The 23,350-nt window shown below is 47.5% G+C and overlaps 13 protein-coding genes across 13 annotated transcripts; 5 read left to right on the top strand and 8 right to left on the bottom strand.

Moving 5' to 3' along the window:
* Nucleotides 1-93: 93 nt before the first annotated feature.
* Nucleotides 94-2,722, top strand: AGABI2DRAFT_182942 (hypothetical protein). The gene is made up of 3 exons (XM_006457738.1): nucleotides 94-460; nucleotides 525-1,906; nucleotides 2,107-2,722. Exons 1-3 carry the CDS (start codon nucleotides 256-258, stop codon nucleotides 2,182-2,184), a joined length of 1,665 nt encoding a protein of 554 aa, XP_006457801.1. The 5' UTR covers nucleotides 94-255; the 3' UTR covers nucleotides 2,185-2,722.
* AGABI2DRAFT_215739 (hypothetical protein) lies at nucleotides 2,696-4,155 on the top strand (the record flags this gene model as incomplete). The annotated part of the gene is made up of 3 exons (XM_006457737.1): nucleotides 2,696-3,004; nucleotides 3,260-3,630; nucleotides 3,916-4,155. The coding sequence occupies 3 exons, from the start codon at nucleotides 2,696-2,698 to the stop codon at nucleotides 4,076-4,078; spliced, it is 843 nt and encodes a 280-aa protein (XP_006457800.1). The 3' UTR covers nucleotides 4,079-4,155.
* A 1,609-nt stretch (nucleotides 4,156-5,764) lies between these two features.
* AGABI2DRAFT_190212 (hypothetical protein) lies at nucleotides 5,765-6,503 on the bottom strand. Its single transcript, XM_006457736.1, has 3 exons — nucleotides 6,249-6,503; nucleotides 5,936-6,192; nucleotides 5,765-5,879 (listed from the first exon to the last, which is right to left on the bottom strand). Exons 1-3 carry the CDS (start codon nucleotides 6,463-6,465, stop codon nucleotides 5,856-5,858), a joined length of 498 nt encoding a protein of 165 aa, XP_006457799.1. The 5' UTR covers nucleotides 6,466-6,503; the 3' UTR covers nucleotides 5,765-5,855.
* Nucleotides 6,504-7,350: 847 nt separating this feature from the next.
* Nucleotides 7,351-7,947, bottom strand: AGABI2DRAFT_114833 (hypothetical protein; the record flags this gene model as incomplete). The annotated part of the gene is made up of 1 exon (XM_006457735.1): nucleotides 7,351-7,947. The coding sequence occupies one exon, from the start codon at nucleotides 7,945-7,947 to the stop codon at nucleotides 7,351-7,353; it is 597 nt and encodes a 198-aa protein (XP_006457798.1).
* Nucleotides 7,948-8,570: 623 nt separating this feature from the next.
* AGABI2DRAFT_190211 (hypothetical protein) lies at nucleotides 8,571-8,862 on the top strand. The gene has a single exon (XM_006457734.1). It carries the CDS (start codon nucleotides 8,629-8,631, stop codon nucleotides 8,791-8,793), a length of 165 nt encoding a protein of 54 aa, XP_006457797.1. The 5' UTR covers nucleotides 8,571-8,628; the 3' UTR covers nucleotides 8,794-8,862.
* Nucleotides 8,863-9,177: 315 nt separating this feature from the next.
* On the bottom strand, nucleotides 9,178-10,777 carry AGABI2DRAFT_190210 (hypothetical protein). The gene is made up of 5 exons (XM_006457733.1): nucleotides 10,749-10,777; nucleotides 10,607-10,701; nucleotides 10,527-10,554; nucleotides 10,332-10,467; nucleotides 9,178-10,164 (listed from the first exon to the last, which is right to left on the bottom strand). The coding sequence occupies exons 1-5, from the start codon at nucleotides 10,766-10,768 to the stop codon at nucleotides 9,256-9,258; spliced, it is 1,188 nt and encodes a 395-aa protein (XP_006457796.1). The 5' UTR covers nucleotides 10,769-10,777; the 3' UTR covers nucleotides 9,178-9,255.
* Nucleotides 10,778-10,791: 14 nt separating this feature from the next.
* Nucleotides 10,792-12,190, bottom strand: AGABI2DRAFT_190209 (hypothetical protein). Its single transcript, XM_006457732.1, has 3 exons — nucleotides 11,343-12,190; nucleotides 10,971-11,292; nucleotides 10,792-10,918 (listed from the first exon to the last, which is right to left on the bottom strand). Exons 1-3 carry the CDS (start codon nucleotides 12,069-12,071, stop codon nucleotides 10,902-10,904), a joined length of 1,068 nt encoding a protein of 355 aa, XP_006457795.1. The 5' UTR covers nucleotides 12,072-12,190; the 3' UTR covers nucleotides 10,792-10,901.
* Nucleotides 12,191-12,907: 717 nt separating this feature from the next.
* Nucleotides 12,908-13,606, top strand: AGABI2DRAFT_114830 (hypothetical protein; the record flags this gene model as incomplete). The annotated part of the gene is made up of 1 exon (XM_006457731.1): nucleotides 12,908-13,606. The coding sequence occupies one exon, from the start codon at nucleotides 12,908-12,910 to the stop codon at nucleotides 13,604-13,606; it is 699 nt and encodes a 232-aa protein (XP_006457794.1).
* Nucleotides 13,607-13,902: 296 nt separating this feature from the next.
* AGABI2DRAFT_198791 (N-acetyltransferase) lies at nucleotides 13,903-14,983 on the bottom strand. Its single transcript, XM_006457730.1, has 4 exons — nucleotides 14,884-14,983; nucleotides 14,801-14,825; nucleotides 14,253-14,748; nucleotides 13,903-14,181 (listed from the first exon to the last, which is right to left on the bottom strand). Exons 1-4 carry the CDS (start codon nucleotides 14,934-14,936, stop codon nucleotides 14,090-14,092), a joined length of 666 nt encoding a protein of 221 aa, XP_006457793.1. The 5' UTR covers nucleotides 14,937-14,983; the 3' UTR covers nucleotides 13,903-14,089.
* Nucleotides 14,984-15,636: 653 nt separating this feature from the next.
* AGABI2DRAFT_63272 (hypothetical protein) lies at nucleotides 15,637-17,259 on the bottom strand (the record flags this gene model as incomplete). The annotated part of the gene is made up of 4 exons (XM_006457729.1): nucleotides 15,637-15,893; nucleotides 15,949-16,541; nucleotides 16,597-16,767; nucleotides 16,835-17,259. The coding sequence occupies 4 exons, from the start codon at nucleotides 17,257-17,259 to the stop codon at nucleotides 15,637-15,639; spliced, it is 1,446 nt and encodes a 481-aa protein (XP_006457792.1).
* A 1,729-nt stretch (nucleotides 17,260-18,988) lies between these two features.
* On the bottom strand, nucleotides 18,989-19,967 carry AGABI2DRAFT_114827 (hypothetical protein; the record flags this gene model as incomplete). Its single annotated transcript, XM_006457728.1, has 2 exons — nucleotides 18,989-19,072; nucleotides 19,383-19,967. The coding sequence occupies 2 exons, from the start codon at nucleotides 19,965-19,967 to the stop codon at nucleotides 18,989-18,991; spliced, it is 669 nt and encodes a 222-aa protein (XP_006457791.1).
* A 948-nt stretch (nucleotides 19,968-20,915) lies between these two features.
* On the bottom strand, nucleotides 20,916-21,626 carry AGABI2DRAFT_114826 (hypothetical protein; the record flags this gene model as incomplete). Its single annotated transcript, XM_006457727.1, has 1 exon — nucleotides 20,916-21,626. The coding sequence occupies one exon, from the start codon at nucleotides 21,624-21,626 to the stop codon at nucleotides 20,916-20,918; it is 711 nt and encodes a 236-aa protein (XP_006457790.1).
* Nucleotides 21,627-22,734: 1,108 nt separating this feature from the next.
* Nucleotides 22,735-22,962, top strand: AGABI2DRAFT_64748 (hypothetical protein; the record flags this gene model as incomplete). The annotated part of the gene is made up of 1 exon (XM_006457726.1): nucleotides 22,735-22,962. A coding segment is annotated over one exon (228 nt), but the record flags the coding sequence as incomplete, so codon positions are not given.
* Nucleotides 22,963-23,350: the final 388 nt, after the last annotated feature.

Genomic DNA, 23,350 nt, shown 5'->3' with positions numbered 1-23,350 from the left:
AACATCTTCACGTATACCACCACGGTATTTGATTTCCGCGTCTCTGCCTTGTTGTACCCGAGCTGACCAGAGTTGTACTCAGGTCTCACTTGTCTTTGACCTGCTTCTTCCCTGGCTTCTATTCCCTCTAAATTCATCTACAACCCACGGAATTGACTTGCGCCAAGCCCTGAAGGCTGAATACTCACAGATATCCAGTTTCTCTCAAACTCGTCATAGCCAGTTCATCCCATACCTACACCTTTCTGACTTCGAATGGCTCCGCCTATCGCCAATGACAAATGGCTAGCTGGACGACATTTTGGCATCGTCATAGACGCTGGATCTTCCGGGTCGCGTCTACAGATCTACAGTTGGCCGGACCCAAAGAATGAAAAGTACAATAAATTGGCAGATAGGCCACCAAGAGTTGAAAAAGGAACGAAGGATGACGAAAGTTGGGTTTACAAGGTTGAACCAGGTTCGTACTCTTGAATTCTGCTGGAATAAAGTAGCTGAAGGCATACTTGATTCTCCTGGCATAGGTATATCTACGTTGGGTTCTGACCCAAGCGCAGCCGGAGCATATCTAAAACCACTTGTTCAACATGCTATGGATAGAATTCCACCTTCGCTTCACTCTTCGACGCCTATTTTTCTTCTGGCTACTGCGGGCATGAGATTATTAACTCCAGAGGATCAGGCGGCCGTCCTGTCCCATTCGTGCCAATTCCTCCGCTCATATACCCGTTTCAAAATAGACGCTCCGTCGGAAACACTGGGCCCGTGTGGAAGTAGCGTGAGGATCATAACTGGAGAGGAAGAAGGCCTATTTGGCTGGATCGCGGTGAATTATCTCATGGATGGATTCACGCGGAATAAAGGAAAAGGGAAGGAGAAAGCGGATGATGAATCTAGATACCCAAGGACAACCTATGGCTTTCTCGATATGGGAGGTGCCTCAACGCAGATTGCGTTCGAACCAAACGTTGCTGAAGATGATGTCAAAGGAAATGGTTTAGTGGATGTGCGATTGAGGTTGCTGAGTGGGGAGGATATCCATCGCAAGGTTTTCGTGACGACATGGCTGGGATATGGGACGAATCAGGCAAGAGAGAGATATGTTGGACAGACGATCCAAGATTTCCAGGCTTCTCGCACACATGACCTCAGTACTACAGATGCGGGCATCATTCCAGATCCTTGCTTACCGAGAGGCCTTGAATTGACGGAAACCCCAGCGCAGTCGTCCACCGCTGGTCCGCATGCGACTACGTCTCATAAACTGGTGGGGACTGGCTCCTTCGAGGAATGTGTGCGCAAAAGTGCACCTTTGCTCAACAAGGATAAGCCATGCCTCGACGCGCCGTGTCTAATGGATGGTATCCATGTCCCTCCCATCGACTTCTCCGCCTCGCATTTCATCGGCGTCTCGGAATATTGGTATTCATCGGAACATATCTTCGGTCTTGGTGGCGCGTATGACTTCTCACAATATGAGCGCGCAGCTGTCGAGTTCTGCGGGCGCGATTGGGAAGGCATTGTGAAGCAACATGAAGACTCTAGCAAAAGAAACCGATTAGGAGGAGATGGCGAAGTGGTGAAGGATGGAAAGGTGGTAGAATTGGGTGTGTGGGGGCCTCAAGTAGAGATCCCTCGCTTGCAAATGCAGTGTTTCAAAGCAGCGTGGATTCTCAACGTGTTACACGAAGGAATTGGTATGCCGCGGATTGCGGACCCCGGAGGAAAGAAAATGTCAACGGGTGATCAGGTGGTAGAACAGGCTGTGAGGAAAGGGCTGGGTAAACCGCCAATATTCCAGTCATTGGATTCCGTTGACGATGTCGCCATAAGCTGGACTTTGGGCAAGATGGTGTTAGAAGCTAGTAAGGAAGTCACACCTTTATTGAAAGGAGCCAAACCTCTTGTAGACCCCATCGATGACATTGAAAACTACGACGAGTCTCCGGTGAAGCCCATACGACCTTACTTTTCCTCTATAGAGGACAAACTCACACCGCATCTGCCATCATCGCTTACGCGTGAATCGCTGGGATTCTCGCCCGTATTGCTGTTCTTGTGGATGGTCATCTTTCTTGTTCTCTTTGTCGTTGTGAGTCCCCTCAGGCGCCGGTGCCGAACTGGTTGCTTGAGGTTCGTGCACGGAAAACGGGCTGCCATTGGGGACCTTTTGGAAGAGGGTAAGCCTACGAATGGCAATGCGTTGCCTTCCCCAACCATGTTGACCAACTCGTGGATACGACGGGTTTTCTCTGGATCACCGACGGAAAAGTTTCATAGTTCACCACCACCTCCTTATCTTCGCCCTTCCACTTCAGCCAGATCAAGCCTAACAAGAAATTCCTCCCTTCCCACACAATCGAACGGCGTAGTGTCTGACGTATATGAACCAAGTGGAACGACTGCACTTGTCAGCTCCACCAGCTATTCGATTTCTCGCGGTTCTTCTCCAGGGCCGGGGGCGGTCGCGGATCATGGCCAACGATCATTGACATCACGGTCGCGCAGTCTAAGCATATCCAACTAGTCCTGCGCAAAAGCCTTCGGGACTCATACCATAGAATGTTACTGTACTCTCGGAAACAGCACATAGATACGTGTACATCCATGTAGTATTTTTTTTCTCTACGTTAATGAGTAGATATCTAACTGTTAGGTAATCATGTGACTAACGAACTCTCGACCTTGGACGACGATGTCCATTGACCTAGACTGGCTAAAACTTGACGGATCGCTGGCCAGCCATGTTGTCGACCTGCTCAACAAACAACTGGAAGCTGTGGAAAGGCCGTCTTTTATTGGACCTGTACATGTTGTGTCACTTGACTTTGGTTCCAGTGCACCGGACGTGGAACTCGTGGATATGAAGGATATCTATCGGGATTTTTTGGAAGGTGACGACGATGATGACGATGGTGGACCCGTCAAAGTTACCGAAGGAGGGCTGAATGGAACGGCGGTAGATGAAGACGATGGCTTTGAGTGGGTTTCCAGGCGAGCAGGTGTGCTGCGAGACTCAATCAGCTCGACTACGCCGGGCTTGCACCATCTGCCTCCTCACATACGACATAGTGGATTTGGCGCCCCAACCGATTATTTTTCTCCTGCCATGATGCCGAATTTGAATCCTTGGAATTCTGGAGGCCTCGGTGCGTATGGGGCGCACCCTGCGAGAGATATACCTACTTTCAGAAGTCCATCACCTGCCACACCGTTCGTGACGACGCCGAGTCACTCTCCAGGTCATCCTTCAAGACAGAATAAGAGCGTCGAAGTTGACAATCCCTTCGCTTCCTCTTCCGCCCCTTATCCTACCTCAGAACCTGCATCTCCACGACCAGAAGAGTCCCCGCCTAACCCTCACCCTAACTTGCAACTTCACCTCCACGTCAACTGGCATTCGAATTTGCGTATATCGATACAGACATCGCTACTCATCAACTACCCTTCGCCTATGTTTATGTCCCTCCCGATCCGACTCTCCATCACTGGACTGTTCTTTAATGGAGAAGTCGTAGTCGCATATGAAGGCGAAAGGAAGCGGGTTCATATATGCATACTTGATGACCTTGATCCATATGGACCTCTCGGTGGACGAAGAACGACCGGACTCGATACAGACTTGAATTTGTCGATGAATTCGAACAGTGATGGTGAGAAGAGTGAAGCTACGAAGGGTGGGAGCCGTCCTTCTTCTTTAGAACTTGACGATTCTATTATTATGGGAGCTGCAGGTCTTGGACTTGGTAGTCTCAACACATTGGGTGTGGGCAATGCTGCGTTGTCAAGGATACCCATCGGTCTTGATACCTCATCTACAACATTGCCGACCCCCACATCTGCCAACAAACCTTTGGGATATAATCCCACCACACACACTAGGCCGTCTAAACCCGTTTTACCGGTCGGTCAGAGGCTGTTACCCTCGATATTTATCGAGAGTGAAATTGGACAGACGGATAAACATGTATTGAAGAACGTGACGAGGGTGGAGAGGTTTATCCAGGATGTAGTGAGGAAAACGTTGGAAGAAGAACTTGTATTTCCAAATTATCATACGTTGGTGATGGGCCAATGACGAACTTAGTTGGCACTTATACCTCCTTTCCTTCCGCTTCATTCGACTGGCCTGAACTTCATCGGCTCGTTATCCCGCAGTGCCTTCATCTCTGTTCCTTGCTCAAACAAACATCATATAATCTTCTAGTACGACACTGTCATGCATCTTACTTCATCTCAATCGCCTATCCCTGCGGTATCTCGGACTATTCGAACTCCTTGAATATACCATGAACGCTGGCATTTCTTCAGAACGTTTATGACTATATAGTCAGCATATTCGTTACCGCTGCCCGCGTAGTAACCCACAAAACTCTTGTCGTTTTAACCGCCTTAACCGTTGAAGCAAAGATTTTCGTCAGTCAAATCATTTATAATATTTGAGTGTTGCTAATCCGCGAGCCGTTGGCTATCATCCTGTTTTTAGGTATCTCAACCCAGGAGAAAAGTTCGTCCGGTCTTGAGTCAGACGAATAGCCAAACGGTCCCCAATTTTGGCGTGCAAATTATGTTTATGATCTCTTAGGTGGACATCCTATGGCAACTTCAGAAATTGATCCACGGCACACCCTTTTAGTCAAGGTCGATGAGGCAATCAAAGTTGATTAAAGCTGATTAATGAGAATCCGAAAGTCCACCACATTTGCCCCATGCTTTGATATCGCTCATCGCCTCATGTACCCAATCTTTTTTCTTCTGGGTGTCTATTCACCGCCTGATCGAACATGGTTTTCACGCGTCCTGGGTCGTCCGAGTCTCTTATAAATTTATCAGAATTTTCTTCCAAGGCGATTGACCGATCCCTCCGACAATCGAGCGTATTCGTATCTGCTGCTGCTGTAGACAACCTCATAGGCAACCGTTCCTTATGCGGGATTCTGTCAATTCAACGAACTCCATCCCTTCTATCAGCGACCGCTCCGAGTGGCAGGAACTCCGTACTGATCGCTGCCCCTTCACATGGACAGTAGAGTGCGCTGTATGTGTATATTTTCTCTTCCATTACTCCGCAGCCAACACTGGTTCTATGTATACCTCAAGGGCACTTTTCGACAACTTTCCTACTCTGGCAGAGTAGCGCGTATTCTAGGCGTGTTGCATGATGTTACCCATTCTGTCCTCATCAGACTCCACTCTGCGCTCGACGTACCATGACGTCGTCACGCGCGTGAATCGTCATTAAGCTTCTCTATGGTTCTCACGAGCTATCTGCCTCATCCATTGAAGGCTTCGAGGAGTTATATATCAATGCATGAAACGACTCCCTTGGATACGTAACTATGATAAATGAGTGATGAGTGGCGTGCGTTGTGATATTTTACTGCGCTTATCTCATTTTGTCAAATTTATCGTCGGTCTACATCTTGAGCCGCTACCACATGAGATTCATTTTTGGTTAAATCGCTTTTAAAAATACCGACTATGGAACCACACGACGTCCGTCTGAATCCAGTCGTTAGAAACAACAAATGCAATTCCACCTCCTTCGGTCGTTCATTTCCGGACATGGAGTGTTCTTCTGACTCATGAAGCATTCGGTTTCCAACGAGTGGTTCATGCAAGGCGTCGAATGAAAAGAAGTGTGAAAGTCTAAATTATCGAGTCCGACTCCTCCCCCCTCGCGGATGTGGCGTGGCGCTCTGCCCCCATAAAATGTTGAACAGGGATTGAAAAATATCGACTTCCGTTTGCAAGGCGGAAGCGTGGAACGGAACGAATCAAATAAAATACATTCTTCACATACCAAGGTATCCACTATATAGTCCGATGATGAGTAAAAAGTCCATATGTAATGCTTATTCTTGTGATACAACAAATTCCTGTTAACGAGGGTCTCGCTTAGCATACGGATACCGACTTTATCAAATGACCTCACTTTTTCGGCCCCACAATCAAGTTCACGCTCTCGTAAACAACGCATTGCTAAAGCGAACAGTAGAATGGCCTCCAGCAGGGACAATCCTACTTCGATAGCCAAGAATACAAGTTCTCTACGCCCAGCTTCATGTTGTATCGATATTCCAAGGATAGAGGCAAGCACTGTAGATAATGCCAGCCAAGTGAATCCAAGGATCCAAGCGAACATAATCAGGGAAGGTGTCGATGATATTGAATGTCGGAAAGATGGCGGCACTGAGTGGAATAGAGTGAGCGGTTGAATACGGGATGACAATGACCCAGGATCATACATATACAACATCTTCTTCGTTCGAGAAGAAGGATAAAATGGTGCAGTAGGGTGAGGATCGAGACGCATGGTGTGAAAATCATGGTTTTTTTGCCGCCGAGCGGTATACAATAGGCAAATGCCGTCAACGAAGTAACGTTGGAAAAGAGTGTGAGTGTCGTTATTTGTCGATGGATGGATCCAGCCCGGTGAGACCTATCGACAATTGGAAGTTCCATAGTGGAGGAGGAGGAGGAAGAGAAGGACGAGATGGCCGTAAGTCAGGAGTTGCGGCGAAAACATATATATCGCGCTCCATGTGGGTGCTGCGGATTTATGATTTCGGAGCATAAACCTGTTTTGGATAGCCCTTAATTAGTTTTCAATGGGATATTTATATACATTTTTGCGACTGGAACGATGTTGGTCCGAAGGTTGCGATCATGTTATCTATATTGGAGATTGATCCGTTTTTTTGTAGAGTATCCAGTCCGTCTCCGCGGTCCTAGACTGAAAGCATGCAAGCAAAGAGAGGAGGTACTATAACTCAAGCCTTACTTTGGGCTCTCCGCGAAATTTGACATAGCTTGATGGTCAACCGGATCGTAATCAGGCCCTTGTCCCGGGCCCGTCATCACGAACGCGGGCCCGAGCTACCGGGGGTACACAACCAAAAAACCCATCGCGCCCGACCTGCGCCAAGGCCGCCTATGATGGATTACCCAACACCTGTCATCAGTATCCACTGCCAGTTTCATTCATCGTATCAGGACCCTGTGGAGTGTGGTGATTACTATACCATACACATGACCGCCTAGTGTCAACATGATCTCAAGGTGCAACGGAGTTGCCAGTCGCTGTGCTGATTAAAATGATGACTTGTTCAGTAAGTAACTGTTTCTACAACATGAATGATTGCGTCAGCGGTGGAGGCCGATGCTGTTATTTTTTTAGAACAAAGGCAATTGCCGCTACACATGTGCGGCACACGATTTCATTTTTCCGGGATGAATGACAATGACAATGATGAGCTACTACATAGCTGGGGGTATCCAATATACAATTTTACATATCTCTCTATTCATCAACTCCCTAGCAAAACACAACGAGCAAAATCCCTTGTTCTAATAAACCTCGTCATCACACCATTTTATCTCAACCGCGTGACCTTCATCCGCTTCCCTATTCCTACTACTTTCCTCCAAACCACAACAACCAATCAACCACAACACAGCAATCTCCAACCCCATCAACGTAAACTTCAATGGCCAAACCACCAAAACAGCAGGCCCCCATTGCCATTTCTCCAAAATTTCAATCCCCATGAGATATAAACTCGCAGTCATCCACCCGATAACGACAATCCAAAGTGGAATCATAAACAGGAATAACGCATTGATCATGAAATTATGAATGGACCATCGAAATTTTGGTGGTTCTAGTCCAGCTAACTCGGCTTGTTGTCTTTGTTTAAAGGTAGGGCGGAAGAGAAGGGTGGTGACGTTATGAATCATTGTAAGAGCGGAGGCAAGCAAGGCGAAGAAGCAACCTTCAACCTCCAATGAAGTCACTATAGAGAGGATAATAATCCCCGTAGATAAGAATAATGAGATGATCGTAAGCTCTGTAAGTCGTCGTCGTCGTGTTGCATCTGGTAACGTGTATGAGATTTCATAAAGGACAATAGGAACAGAGGAGGAGGAGGGTGGCGTATAGGACATTTGTTCTGTCCTAGAGGGGTACTTTGCGAAGAAAAAAGAGCCGAGTTTAATACTTAAATAAGTGCCACAAGTCATCCGAGGAACTTTGCTAGGCGAGAAAATCACAGGAGACCGGAAAACATGACTAAAAATTCGGTGAATGGAGAAGTTCTAATGTTCGGTTTCTACATTTGTGCTATAACTTGTGAAGAAACGCCGGATTCCGATATAGAAATGTCATGCTAATCGAATGATCATGTGGGGCTACAGGGTTTATCATACCTCGAGGTTCGAACTAACTTACCAGTGGCATTCTGCCAAGGAAACAAAATTGATTTTATCAGGTTTACGACGGTAATTGAAGTGGAAAACAAAACAATCCAACGAACGAACCTCGGAAGTCAGTGGAGGCTCAGTTGAACCTGACGTCTTCAATTACAAACACTAACCATCTCAACAACCAATTTAGACACAGAAAAAATGGACAAATGACCAATAACTCCCCACTTTAGACCTCCGGCGTAGTGAAAATCACAAGGGCTTGTGTTTCGATCAACAATGTGGGTTTCTCATAAATGATCGGGTTACCGATGTCTTCTGAACCTTCAAGAAATCATCAATCATCAATCATCTCACGAATCCAAGCCTGAACCACTACAAACAAAAATCATAAACATCTATTCTTTGTCAATCGTGAAGAAGATGAACGCAGTATGTATATGCCAGAGCCCTGGTCAGGCTCCCCTGCCTGGCAGAGTGTTTCTCTGCCATGGGGGACCGAAAGGAAATCGCGACGGGTGGGTGGGTCCGGCCGTGGCGAGCTTCCTCCGGGACCAGAGAGCCCACGGGGATTGCACAGGCATGTAGCAGTCTGAAAAGGGGTGTGGTGGGTGGGTAAAAAAATGAGTGGATTTTGTGAGGTAGCGAGCCCGGGGGAGCCTGTATGTCCGTGGAACGGGAGAAGAGAGGAGAGTGACCGTCGCTCGTACCTCCCTCGGTATTAGAATATTCAAATAGCCTCAACCTGCAAAAGAACATTGCTACATAAGATGAATTTAACCATTCGTATCAGCCACTCCCGATGATGATCCTCAATGTAGTAGATGGATCTATGATAATCGTTATAGTGCAACTGGCAAAAATAATATATATTCTCCGCCCCAAGAAGCAGATTCGATAGACGCCACGTGAAAAGGGCGAGGAATTGTCGCGTTCCTCAACAACATCAGAGGCCCTAACGCTACAATCAACTGAGACCAAATGTATCGCATTATTATTTTCAAAACGAAAAAAAAAAACCACAAGCAAAAACAGTATAAACAATCACAATCATCCTCTCGTCGAAACACTTTGTCCCGGCCCTCCCCCTCTCCTCGGTCGTCCCCCTCTTCTCCCATACCCACCCCATCCACCCACATACGCACCAGGTCCCATCAAACCCACACCACCCGGTTCCCCAAAAGTAGCCACATTCCTCTCCCTCTCTTCTTCTCTCCTATTCCTTCCACCGCCACCACCGCCACCACCCCCTCCACCTCGTCGTCCACCACGACCACTGGCACCAGGGGCACCAATAGGGGGCGTAGCGGTAGACGACGAAAGTGAATCAAAGAATGATTTCTGGGGATTATATGCCGACTCTGGTTTATTATCCGTCGTAGCCGGTGTACCATCCCCGTCTTTTATTTCACCCTCAGTACCCTCTTCAACATCAGCGCCACCTTCAGTAACGGCAGCAACCGCTTGTTGCTGTTGTTGCTGTTGTTGCGCGAGAGCAACCTTGTTAAACCTGGCATTCATACTCTCGAAATCAAAATCAGTCGTTGGAACTTTAATTTGTTCAGCCGCTTGTTGATGAGACTGCCGACCGCCACCACCCGTATGGTTACCACGTCTACCACCACGTGCTCCTCCATTGGCACTGCCAACGCGTAAATCACCCAGAGCGCGTTCAACGGTTTCCAAGGATGCAGCAGCGGTCTGGACCGAGTTGCTTCCTCGGCGGGAAGCACCAGCACTATTATTGCGCGACGGCTGTTGAGGTTGTTGGGAAGTTGCGGCTTGTGGTTGTGGTGTCTGCCCTTGTGACCGCGACTGTCCGGAACCAGTCGGTTTGGGTGGTTGGCCCTGGCGAGGTGGGGTTTCGATGGGTTCACCAGGAACAGACGTAGCAACAGCAGGGGCAGGATAAGGAGAGAAACCAGCAGCAGCATTAGGCACAGCACCGGGTGCAGAAGCCTGAAAAAAAAATCAGCTGATCATTTCTTTGTAGAAAGTGGTAGAAAAAAGATCAGAAGGAAGGCAACGGAAATTTCCACAAGGTTTGTAAAGCGCATCTCGGAAAATGTGTTTTTACATCCGAATTGGTATCATCCTTGGAGTGATGAAGAAAAACGAAAGCTCACCCCTAGTACGGCAGGATCGTCATGAACGCTCCGTTGAGGCACGGGCTCATCAACTGCGAGGTCTTTTACTTCAGAGGCCCTGAAGATGATGTACTGATAGGGTTCTTGGACAGGGGGTATGAATTCATGGGGCGGTCTAGAATTTTAGGTGCTTGAGCGCGGGGATGGGGCGAGGCTAAAAGAGATGATCCGCACCGGCGAGACTCTGTACCCATGGAGTACACTGGGGTGTGGGTGTGAGGCAGGTTATATAGGGTGTGGTGGACGCGACATACCGTTGGACAGCTGGATGGTGGAGGCCTGGGGATCGATGCCCGCGAGGATGCCTCGGTAGCGAACATCTGAGTGAGAAATGAGAGAAATGGGTTTTCTGTGATGGAATGAGCTGCTGCACGAGCAAAAACCGTAGGAACACACCCAATGAAGCTGAGAGCCATGAGAGAAGGAGGGAGGGCGTGTTGTGGTTGCGTTTGCAGTGATTTGAACTCCGATTGCCAAACATGCACAGCTCGATTGTAATGCTATAGACGACATGTACAGTATGTAACAACATTTTATGATAATGCAGAATCAGCTCCTCGTCTCGCCTGTAAGAAGTCTCTGTCAGATACACCAGCTAGCGAAGAGTCAAGCACCCACTCTTGGCATTGCCTCCACTCAGATGAGGATCAATGGCCTCTGCGGAGTTAGTGGCAGGGGTGGTTGCGGGTGGCGCCGCTGTCTGTGTTTGTTGCTGCCCGCCGTCGGTCGCATACGCCCTGAACGGGGGTTGAGCGAGCAGTGGACGATGGAACCGAGCGCGAAATTCATTCGCATTCGGATCACCTGTCGAGGGTGGGGGTGGTGGTGGTGGTGCGCCAAACGAGGTGGGATTACCGTGCTCGTCGTGGGTGAGGGGGATAAAGTTGGCGGGAGGAGGACCGGCGCCCTTTGCAGCCTGTTCAGCATAGTGTATGCGGCGCTGTGTGACACAAAGTCAGCTTGCGTTACGCGTCATATGGGTCATCTCACCTGGTGGTCCCAACGGTCCCAAGCCTCAGCAATCACAGGCTCCAGGGACGCCAACTCCTCGTTGGTCATGTTGAGCGTGCGCAGCAGGTGCTGTTTCAACAACGGCGCACACGAAAACGAGAGCAGCAGTGTCGACGCAAACGTCTGCCCTCCAATCGGTGGGCCTTGCGGGAAAGGGGGTTCGTGGGGGATCGGTGCATGCGGCGGGGGAATCTGCTGCAGATCGTGCGGGATGACGGGCGGGTACTGCGCCTCTGGCGGGTTGCGGTAGTGAACGTCCTCCATGGGCTGCATCATGTCGTTGCCCATGTCGAGCCCCAATTCCCGCATCTTGCGTTCCTTGACCATCCGCCGATGTTTCCTCTGTCTCTCCCGCGCTGCCGCGCGTACTCGGTCTCGCCTCTCAATTTCCGTCTGCGACAGTTCCGGTTGCTGGATGTCCGCGGTGTTGACCGGCGGTGGCGGGGGTGGAATGTGCTGTGGCTGCTGCTGCAGAGGATGGTGCGTGGGTGGTGGCGGGTGCTGCTGATGCTGCTGCTGCTGTTGCTGCTGGTTTGTTTCAGAGCTGTACGACATCATCCCGACCGCCGCATTCCTGTCCCTCTCCCGTTTCCGTCGTTGTCGCTCTGCTGCCTTTTCGCGTTTGATCCTTTGACTCTCCGTCTCCCCTTCCCGGGGTCGTTTGCGTGAAGATGAACTCGGTGACCCCTGCATGCTGTTGTTGTCCATGAAAACGGTTAGAAAAATATATTTTATCTCCTCGTCGTCCAATGCCCCGTCGAGGTGATGCCTGGCGTGACGTGCGCAACGGCTGAGCGGGCGTTCAGTGACACTATCGTGACGGTCAGTGACGGGAGGTGTTGGTCTTTCCCGTCACAGCAAACACAACCACTTATCCCCCCATCAATCCCGTGAGAATGTTGTCAGAGGCCTTGTTTATTGATTTTTTGAACGTGACTGACATCTAACCTGAGTGTATCTTCCGTTGTTGATCTTCGCACAAAAACCATCTACCCCGCACAGGGTTCAGACCTACCGTAAGCGCCCCAGTATACACGTTTTATGAACTTCGAACCATGAGTAATAGGCACATTCATTTTGATCGGAGTACAAGCAACGACTTTGTCAAAGCCATGAGGGGACCATCCACCATCCACCTGCTTGACCATTGACGGAGATCACCCCTTTCAAACTCTCATGAAGGCTCGATACATAGTGGGTTACATTTGATATTCTCTCTCTCTTATCTGTAGACCAAGACACAGCCACGTCTACATCCGGTTTAGCGTCATTTCCCCCTTCTTATCGCTTACGGCTTGGTTCCGGGTTCCTGTCGAACAAGGAACAGTTAAAATGACAGCTTGTTTCGAGACTTGTTGATCCTCGCGACTGGAACCTCCTACCTACTCCGCAGACTCTTGGACGACTACTCACTACCGGCATTAACCGGCATCATCATCAGTAAGCCACAACTCCTAAAACATTCCATCCGTCAAAAAAAAAAAAGTCTCCAATTTTCTTTCTTCTTCTCCAGGCTGCGTCTAACCTTTCCCCACTATCAAAAAATGGGAGCACTACATACTACTATAGAACGTCCGACATCTCCTTTCTCCATCACATCATCTTCATCCTCTTCCATACTCGATTTCTACACCCGACTTGCACCAAAATCTCAACCTACTACTACTCTTTCGAGTATAGTAGTTAGTAGTAACGACAGTGGTACCCCCTCTGATGAACCCCAATACCGAAATGCGTCTCTCAAGTTAAAAGGCATGATGAAATTATCATCTCGATATAACGACGAGAAAAAACTTGATGATGATGATGTTGATATGATGAGAGGTCGTCATCGTCGTCAACGATACCCTTCTCTTCCTGTTGGACGTTTCGTCTCTTCTATCACTCGGAATTTTTCTACTTCATCATCTCGTACTCCATCACCTCCTCATTTACATCCACCACGAATCGTCATAACTCCACCCCCTTCCACTCCCACTTTTCCTCACAAAAACACACCTCTCTCACTAAATTCAAATTCACGTTCACGATCTTCACATACCACCCATTCGACTCTCATCATGAATCCTATCTTAGCCAAATTGGAAAGGGAATCCAAATTATGTGGTGTTCAAATGACATGTTCGACGTGTGGAAAAATAGGGAGGGGATATCCGTGTTGTGGACGATGTGGAGAGTTATGGTGTTCTAGAGAATGTAGGATTGGAGGGATGAAGAAACATGTCTGTCGACAAACTATCTGATAGTGTTTTGACGTTTTCTCTCAGTTTTTTTTTTTCAAAAAGTTCTGTTTCTGTTTTTTTTTTGTTGTTGTCTTTTTGCTGTAGATTTTTTGTTGTTTTTTTCTTATCGCTTTTGCTTCTTCGTGATACCGGATCATTTTATATCACCATTCTTCTTCTTCTTCTTCAAGGAACATATCATACCAGTGTTAGTAACGTTATCAGAATTCCACCGAAACACCGATATTTCGGGTTACTGTCGGCCTTGGCGAGTGATCATCGTTAGTTACTCTTGGCGCCATCATCACTCATTATAATATAATATATCTCTTGACAATGTACGAGAATAATATATAGAAAAACACCGCTTTAGAGGAATGTTCAGATGACAAGAAAAATATGATTTTTTGAAATGCAGGGGTAATTGAAACAACCATCCATCCAACCGGTGCTATGCGCTAATGAATCGGGGAGGGTACGAAGGGTGCAGCAAGTGTACAATCCTTATGACACATCCTGCGCGCTGACTATTACATCTCTTCCATTCGGCCTAACAGAAATTCGATTCGGATCTCTCGAAAGCGGTTTCCTCATATCTAAAAAAAAAAACGTAAAACCATCCAATTAACCTCTCACACCCCTCCAAAAAAAAAAAAAAACCACTCACCAAAAGCATCTTCATCATCCCTCCCCCCCCTCCCATTCCCCAAACTCCCATAATACTCCCTCACCCTCCTATAAACACTATATCCCATCCCCTCATACATCTCCACCGCAACTTTATTCGCACATCTCACATATAAATCTACAAAAAACCCTTTGTAGAGTTCATCAGATACTAATTCGAGGAGGTTCATCATTTTACGGGCGAGTCCTAATCGTCGATATTCGGGGGCGACGGTTATGGCTGTTACGTGACCGTGCCATTCGATACCGGCGCCTTCGGCTTTTCCGAGGACTTGGGGTTTTTTGTGTTGTTGGTGATTTTTTCGTGGATGATGGGTTTGGGAAAGGTCAAGAACGTTTATTTGAGAAACATGAGAAGACGAGTGTGTGGAAGGAGGGAACATACCATAACCCATCATCTGACCATTCGGAGATTCTTGTACACAACACAAATCAGGCCACCTCGAAAGATAACTCAAATAAAACCCAATCCCATACTACCAACAACGTCGTCAAATTCTCCATACCAAAACGTCAAAAGAAACTCACAGTTTCAGTCCAAATGTCCAAATTGCTTTTTACACGAGTTCAAAATCAGCATCATGAGCAACAGAAAGAAAAGAATGAGTTACATGTTATTGAACTTGAACATGTCAGTGGCTTTGAATGGTCGTAGAACGCTCATGTTTGTGAGTATGAAGAACGAGGCAAGTGAGGTGTGGAAGTGTGCTGTCACTTTCGGAAAGAAACGAAATTTCAAAGAACACCTGGCCGGGTTCCGGATCAATTTCTTCGGACCGGCCTCGAGGAGTGGATCATCCCGATGTATTGACACATGACTGACTACAGTACCAGATAACAGCAAGTATACACGGAATACATCAATCACTGTCCTCAACTTCCGGTATAGAAGCTTTCGAAAGCCAATAGTCCCTTCTCTTCTCCCTCTCTTCACTCGACAAAGGTCTACTACCACCTTTCTTCAAACCCCTACCAAACTCACGCGTCTTCACTTCCACAACTTCGTCGTCACTTCCTGAAGTTACATCAATAAACACAGTATGCTGATCATCCTCTGTGTCCTTCCGTCTCCTCTTCTTCGGTGGTGGTCTCCCAATATCGTACTTTCCACTCTCCTCTGGATCATAATCGTTTCTGCGTGGGGTACGATCATAAGATACACTCGCGTCTTCGCCATCAATATCTTGCCAGGGAGAGTATTTCTTCGCTGGCGGTGGTCCCGGTGATCTAGCGCGCCGGTTCTTCTGCTGACGTTCACGCTCGAGTCCATCCATGATAATCTGAGCCTTGGGTTGCACTTGCAAAATGTTATGCAAGACGCGTTTATCATAGACCTCTTCAACCAAACGTCGGTGGTTTATCGTCTATTCCGAGACCAAGTGAGTAGGAGAACACCCAAGACTAAACAGAAAACGAACCTCCTGCGTGACACCCATAACGCTCGATAATATACTCACATCCTCTGGGTGAAATTCCTTCCTCAATGAAAAAATCTGATGTTTTCGTTTTGCATCAAGATAAGTCGCGCGATTGTACGCAGTGGATGTCAAAATTCCATGAGCACCAGCAAAAGTAGTCCGAACTTTGGCAAAGCCAAATGAACCGCTAGAGATATCGTTGGCTAACAAGAATCATAAGAACTCATACCCCCGACGAATCGGATATGAAAAACGTACTGGGATCCACAGGGTCTTCGATACACAACCCCGCTCTCTTGTCCGGGTTGTACCAACCCCTCATCCTCTTATTGAAATAAGTCCCGCCGTCCCGAACCGAAATCCCCACCTCATCGTAATTAAAATGACATCCGTAGAGTTCGAAAAACTCCATGACCAGTACCCCAAGGTTCTTTTCTGGGTCAATCTCTCCTCTCCGGATCTTCGGATGCATTTGCAAGAAGCTGATTGCCAGGCAAACAATGCTATAGCTCCCCAATCCACCCGTAAAGACTTCGTTCATACTACGCTGGCTGAGGAATAATTTTGTGATCAACACGAGACTTCGAAGAGCCAATCCACCGGTCACCAGGTTCTGTAGGAAGCCTTTGATGACCTGACCACCGACGATGCCGTTGGTCTGATTTATACTAATGTCGACGTTGAAACGACCATGTATGGTCACGAATTTGACTATCGGTACTTTTGCTTTGGCGATAACGGTGACGTTGGATGCGATTCCGGCTCTTCGTAAGACTGAGGCAAGAGAATGTAATACGGAACTCTTATTGCTGTACGCCATCGAGTCAGAGACGATGACCAAATCAATATCACTACAAACGATGTCAATCTTCGAGTGAAATAAATAAGAGATACATATATGCGCACCCGGAAGGAAGATACAGCTTGGTTTCGTAACTGCCGAAAGGAAAGACTTTCGAGCCAGAAAACGCGGTGGTGATAGCTCTCGAGATCATCTGAACGGTCAATTCGCGAATTTCATCCTCAATAGGTGTAGGTGCCATCCATTTTGTAAACGCTTCCACTTCCTTATGCAACCTGGACGCATACACGTACCCACGTTCAGCAGCACATACTATCGAGAAACAGCATATAAATCACTCACATCTCAGATACATTTCTGCAGCTGTCCCAGTCGACATCGTATATCCAAGGAGCTTTCCTAGAAGCGGCATCCAACCTCTGCTTCTTGTTTGCAAAACCATCATCATAATCTATCGCGTCGTGTGTCCTCTTCCTGCCGCGCTCTCTGCTCCTCCTTCTCCCTGGCTTTCCACGATCCCAGTCTCGCTCATATCTTGGAGACGGTTCACGTACAGGTTCTTTTCCTCTCGCCTTTTCACTCTTCCTTTCCTGATATCCTTCATTCCTCACATCCTCGCGTTCATCGTCGTCTGAATCCCCAAGCGCGATGTACTCAGCAGTAGGGTCTAAAGGCTGGTAGGCCGCAGGGTTATTAGATGACGTTGACAGTGTTGCCGAGGATGACGGAGTAGGAGGAGGAGGAGGAGGACGGGTGGCTGGCGGCATAGTGGGGCCAGGAGAGGTAGTAGCGGTAGGAAGAGTAGTCGACGCTGCGGGTCCGACTTTGTTTTCCCGCTTTGACTGACTTGATGTGATTACGCTATTCGTTTCTTCGTGTGTGGGCGTCTCAGCGGCGGCCGGAGGGTTCATCATAGTCAAAGGATTCTTTCTCTTTCTCTTCTTCTTTTTTCTTTCATTATCGCTGTTGTCCTGTGTAGGTGGTGTGGAGGAATCATAGCGTAACGATCCGAGTCTGGTTAGGAGGCTAGGTGGGTGTGCCATAGGAATGAGGGTATACGCTGGGTGCAAGTCGGTGCCGCTTTTGCCATCACTTTTCCATCATCATTCTGTGCTATTTTTGGACACTGCTACAACATGACTCTGCCAACCTGTAGCACATCCAGGTGCTTTCTGCCTCGTATATATGGATATCATAACCCTTTCTCGTCCACGCACTCATGCCATTCCGGACAACGCTTCGATGTCCCATTTACGAAGGATTTTATACTCTTCACCAACCTCCGGCAACTCGCCATCTGAAAATCCGAGAAGTTCATACTCGTCCTCTACACCTTCGTTGACAGCTCGACCGCGATAAGACCAAATGCGTCGGGCTTTCAGCTTATCATCATTCTTGATATCCTGGCCGATAGTATCCTCCCAGCTAACGGCGTCATTAACACCCCGCTTCCTCCATATGATGTGACTACACTCCTCAAACGACAGTTTGGTAAAGTCGATATTAAGATGTGCGAGTCCACCAAAACTCAGTAAATTGGCTTCCCCAAAAGAATGCATAATTTCTTGGTTCTCCGGGCTGGCGATAAATTGCATATGCGCTTCGACTGATGCCCAGCCTGATATAACATATATCGAGGTTGTCGTCGTATCGGCAGAGTCCTTCGAAGCGTTATGCTCTCCCTCCCGGGATTGATGAATGAACAAATGAACGGGATAACTGGTCCAAGCGTCTCGGGCTTTGGTTCCTGCAAGCAATCCAGAAATCAACTGAGGGTGTTGAAGAGTAGTTGGTGGATTGAGTTGTAGGAAAGCAAACTCTGTCAGAGGATGGTGCGAGGAAGACATTAGGGGGGTGGAAGGTATGCAGTTGTGATAAGCCTGTTTTTATGCGACCAAAAAGCAAGGCTGTGCGTGCCGAATCATCCCCCTAAGACGGCGGGCAAAGTGCTGCTAAGTAAATCATGACTGCCCCTTGCACTGAATAGCGTCCTATCTTGTCACGAAATACCATGTAACACGTAGCTCCTAAGAATGGTTTCAGCATTGTATACAAAGGTTAAACTCATAAATGAGTACATGCCTGATACAGTTCTCGCAAAGACACTGTCACCCGGTTAAAAGCATGACGGGTAAATCAATCGGAAATACACGTACTCGTGAATCATGAACAGCACACATGTAGTCAGCTAAGGTTCCGAAGTGCCGCATTTGACCAACAGCAAAGTTGGTGTAGTAACAAACGGAGCATCAATGGTCGCGTTTCTCAGACGGTAAGTTGAACTTGAATACCTCCGAAGCAACATTTTGGATCAGGTCTTCAGGTCGACGTCAAGAAGATGGTGTGGATGCTGACGCCGATGAAATTATGCTGACTGGCCAATGATTGACAGCAGTCTCTAGGCAGAGCTCTTCGAGCAGGTTAGGTCGCTCTTCTTAGTTTATCCATTAGTAAAAAAAAAGGCCGACTCGTGCTCGTCCGTACTGCACGTTACGATCACGATCGGACAACAGGACGGGAGACGACTCCATCATGGATAAAGATAAATTGAATCCTAATGTCCACATTTAATCTTTCTGACTGTGTCGGAGATGAGCCTGCAAATGCACACGAGACAAAAGTTGATATCAGAGGATGTGACGTGACTACGTCATCTGAACCAAATCTGAGCGCACGTTGTTATGATCGTCATGTCATACTAAACCACTATCATTCTGTGCTATTTTGGGACACTGATACAACATGACTCTTCCATCGACTTGTACTTGTACTTAATACATTTTCTGCCTCGTATATACAAACAATGTAACCCCTCTCGTCCACGTTCTCATGCCATTCCGGACGATGCTTCGATGTCCCATTTGTGAAGGATTTTATATTCTTCACCAACCTCCGGCAACCCGCCCTCTGAAAATCCAACGAGTTCATATTCGTCCTCTACACTTTCATCGACAGGTCGACCACGATAAGACCAGATAACTCGGCCTTTCACCTTCCTTTCAGATCCTGACTGACTATTATCGTTTCCAACATTCCTGCCAGTAGTATCCTCCCAGCTAAGGGTATCACTGACACTCCGTTTCCTCCAGAGGATATGACTACACTCCTCAAACGATAGTTTGGTAAAGTCGATATCAAGATGCGCGAGTCCACCAAGTCTCAGCAAATTGGAATTCCCAAAAGAACGCATAATTTCTTGGTTCTTGGGGCTGGCAATCCATTCGTTATGCGCTTCGACTGACGCCCAACCTGATATAATGTATATCGAGGTTGATGTCTTGTCGGAGAAGTCCTTCGAAGCGCTAGGCTCCTCTCGAAATTGATGGATGAACAGATGAAGAGGGTAACCAGACCAAGCGTGTTGGGCTTTGATTCCTGCAAGCAATCCAAGGATCAATTGAGGATGTTGTAGAGTAGTAGGCGGGGTGAGCTGTAGGCAAGCAAATTCCGTCACAGGATGGTGTGAGGAAGACATTGAGAGCGAGACGTATGCAAGCTGTCGCAAACGAGTATTGGCGCGATTAAAAAATAGGTGTACGCGTAATACCTGCCCTATTGGGAACAAAGACTAGGATGACTCGTCTCAGCAATTTGATGGCGTCAGGAGCCAGCCATGGTTCACGGAAGGAAAGGAAGCGCTCGGAATTGAGTTACAAAGAACAGCTTCGCAGTGTTCGGCCTGTATAGGTGCTAACTCATAGATGAGCACACGTTTGATACAGTTCTCGCAAGACATTGTCACGACACTATCATTCAGTTGAGAGGATGACAGGTAAAATCAGAAATGCACCTACTTGTGATACATGAATAACACATGTAGCCAGTTATCATCCTCCTGAAGCACCGCACTCTAGACCAACGTTGATCTGAGGACTCCACTAAGCCATGACACGATAACGAAAGTTGGCCACCCTCTTGCAATGTATCTAGTCACCAACGGCATAGATTGCCACTATTCCAGACGGGAGGTTGCGACTCGATCACGACTGGACAAAGTCTGACACAGGAGGGGACGGCTCTAGCAGAAGAGGTGAAACCTAATGCCACAATTGATCTTTCTGACTGTGTTGGAGAGGCTGGTAACTCACCGCTGCGCACCAGAAATTGCTGGGCCTGCAAATTCACACGAGACAAAGCAAGCTTGAGCAATGTTCTTGATATCAAATAGTTGCGTTGCACTAAAAGGTATTAGTTCCGCATCCTGTACCGACACCCAAAACACCTCTCCCTTCTCTGTTGTCCTGTGTATATGGTGTTGAGGAATCATAGCATAGCGATCCGAGTTTGGTTAGGAGGCTAGGTGGATGTGCCATAGGAATGCTGAACGAGAGGGTATACGCTGGGTGCAAGTCGGTGCCACTTTGCCATCACTTTTCCATTATCATTTTGTGCTATTTTGGGACACTGCTACAACATGACTCTGTCAACCTGTAGCACATGCAAGTTTTTTCTGCCTCGTATATACAAACGATATAGCCTTTTCTCGCCCACGAATCCTCGCCATTCCGGACAACGCTTCGATGTCCCATTTGCGAAGGATTTTATATTCTTCACCAACCTCCGGCAACTCGCCATCTGAAAATCCGATGAGTTCATACTCGTCCTCTACACCTTCATCGATAGCTCGACCGCGATAAGACCAAATGCGTCGAGCTTTCAGCTTTCCTTCAGATCCTGACTTATCAATATCCTGGCCGATAGTATCCTCCCAGCTAACGGCGTCATTGACACCCCGCTTCCTCCATATAATGTGACTACACTCCCCAAACGACAGTTTGGTAAAGTCGATATCAAGATGTGCGAGTCCACCAAGACTCAGCAAATTGGCTTCCCCAAAAGAACGCATAATTTCTTTACTCTCCGGGCTGGCCATCAACTTCTCATGCGCTTCGAGCGATGCCCAACCTGCCATAATGTATATCGACGTTGTCTTGGTATTGGAAGAGTCCTTCAAAGCGCTAGGCTCCCCCTCCCGAGATTGATGAATGAACAAATGAACAGGATAAACGGACCAGGCGTGTTGGGCTTTGATTCCGGCAAGCAATCCAGAAATCAACTGAGGATGCTGAAGAGTAGTTGGCGGAGTGAGTTTCAGGAAAGCAAATTCCGTCAGAGGATGGTGTGAGGAAGTCATTGGGAGTGAGGGATATGCAGGCTGTCGCAAGCGTTCTTATGCGACCAAAAAGTAAGGTTACGCGTAGTGCCGCCCCTATTGGGAGCAAGAGTACATACAATAACTCGTTCCCAGCAGTTTGATGCCGTCAGAAGCCAAATATAAATCACGGGAGGAAAGGGGGGCACTTGAAACTGAATTACAAAGACAGCTTCGCATTGTATACGGGGATGTCGACCATGATTGATAAGACTCGCTCAAGGACACTATCACCCAGTTGAGAGGATGATGGACATATAATCGGAAATGCACCTACTTGTGAAACATGAACAATACATGTAGCCAGTTATCGCCCTCTTGAAGTACCGCACTTGACCGACAGTTGATCAGAGGACACCACTAAGCCATGGCGCAACAACGAAATTGGCCGCGCCCGTACAACGTATGTAGTCACAAAGGGGCATCAATTGCCGCAATGTTCTGACGGGAGGTTGTGAATACCTGTGAGGCAACATTTTAAACCAGATTTTCAGGTCGAGAAGACGGTTGTGGATCTTGACAACAATGAAATTATGCTGGCTGGCCAGTAATCAACAGCGGTCTCTAGGAAGAGGTCTTAAAGCAGCCTAAGTAGGTCGCTCTTCCTGGTTTATCCATGGGCAATAAAAGTCGACTTGTGCTCGTCTGTCCTACGCGTTACGATCACAATCGGACAACAGTAGGGGACGACTCCAGCAGATGAGTTGAATCCTAATGACCACAATTAATCTCTCTGACTGAATCAGAGATGCTGGTAACTCACCGCTACGCACCAGAAAATGCTGAGTCTGCAAATGCACACAGGACGATAACAAGCTTAAGCAATGTTGTTGATACAGAGGATGTGACGTGACTACTTCATCTGAACGCACGTTATGCTTGTCACATCACGCTAAAATGTCCTTGTTCCGCGTCCTGTACCGACGCCCAAACCACCTCTCCCTTCTTGCTTGTCGTCGCGCCTCCACAGTCGTAGCCAGCACCGCAACAAAAGACGAAATCACCAAGAAGAAATCTCCCAGTACGTTTACATTCCGAACCACGTCCACCAAACCATAACCCATATAACAAATCAGCAGCTCCGACAACACCTATATCGTCATGCGTAGAAAACACTAAAATTGAAGGCGTAAACTACCTCAAAAGTCAAGCTCCAGTACTTGCCTTACCCGACGATCAATACCCGGAATGGCTGTGGACGGTTTCGCAACCTAAAGTTTATGACGATGAGGGACCGGGGAGTAAGAGTGAAAGAGCGAAACGGATAAGAGAGAACAAGCAGAAGATCAAAGATAAAAATTTCATGTCGACTCAGTGACCGTTTGAGGTATGTTTTGTCTCGCGTAATTATTGAACACTTTTGGATGAAAACTCTCGCTATTCATAGATACCTTTTATGCACTATAGACGCGGTCAAGAGGCAAAAGTGTTATTTAATTGCAATATTACCACTCCTAATATCTATATAACTGCTTTGCAACACTCGTTGAGTCGTGGCTACAAACCTCGTGATACCTCTCGCAATTATACGGAGAAGCCTTCCCCCTCTATGAATTTGCACCACCGTTGGTGATTTGAGGATGGCTCTTTTCTCAAGGTTGCCATTTTTTCGACAAGAAAGGATCTGCTTTGTCTATCGCTCTTTCGCTAATGTGTGCCCAACGTCGTAAGTATATATTTCTTGGCATATGAACCTCACTCATCAA

This window comes from Agaricus bisporus (assembly GCF_000300575.1).
Source record: "Agaricus bisporus var. bisporus H97 unplaced genomic scaffold AGABI2scaffold_2, whole genome shotgun sequence".
Taxonomy (NCBI): domain Eukaryota; kingdom Fungi; phylum Basidiomycota; class Agaricomycetes; order Agaricales; family Agaricaceae; genus Agaricus; species Agaricus bisporus.
The sequence above is the reverse complement of the archived record's forward strand: the minus strand, read 5'-3'. Positions and strand labels throughout refer to the sequence as shown.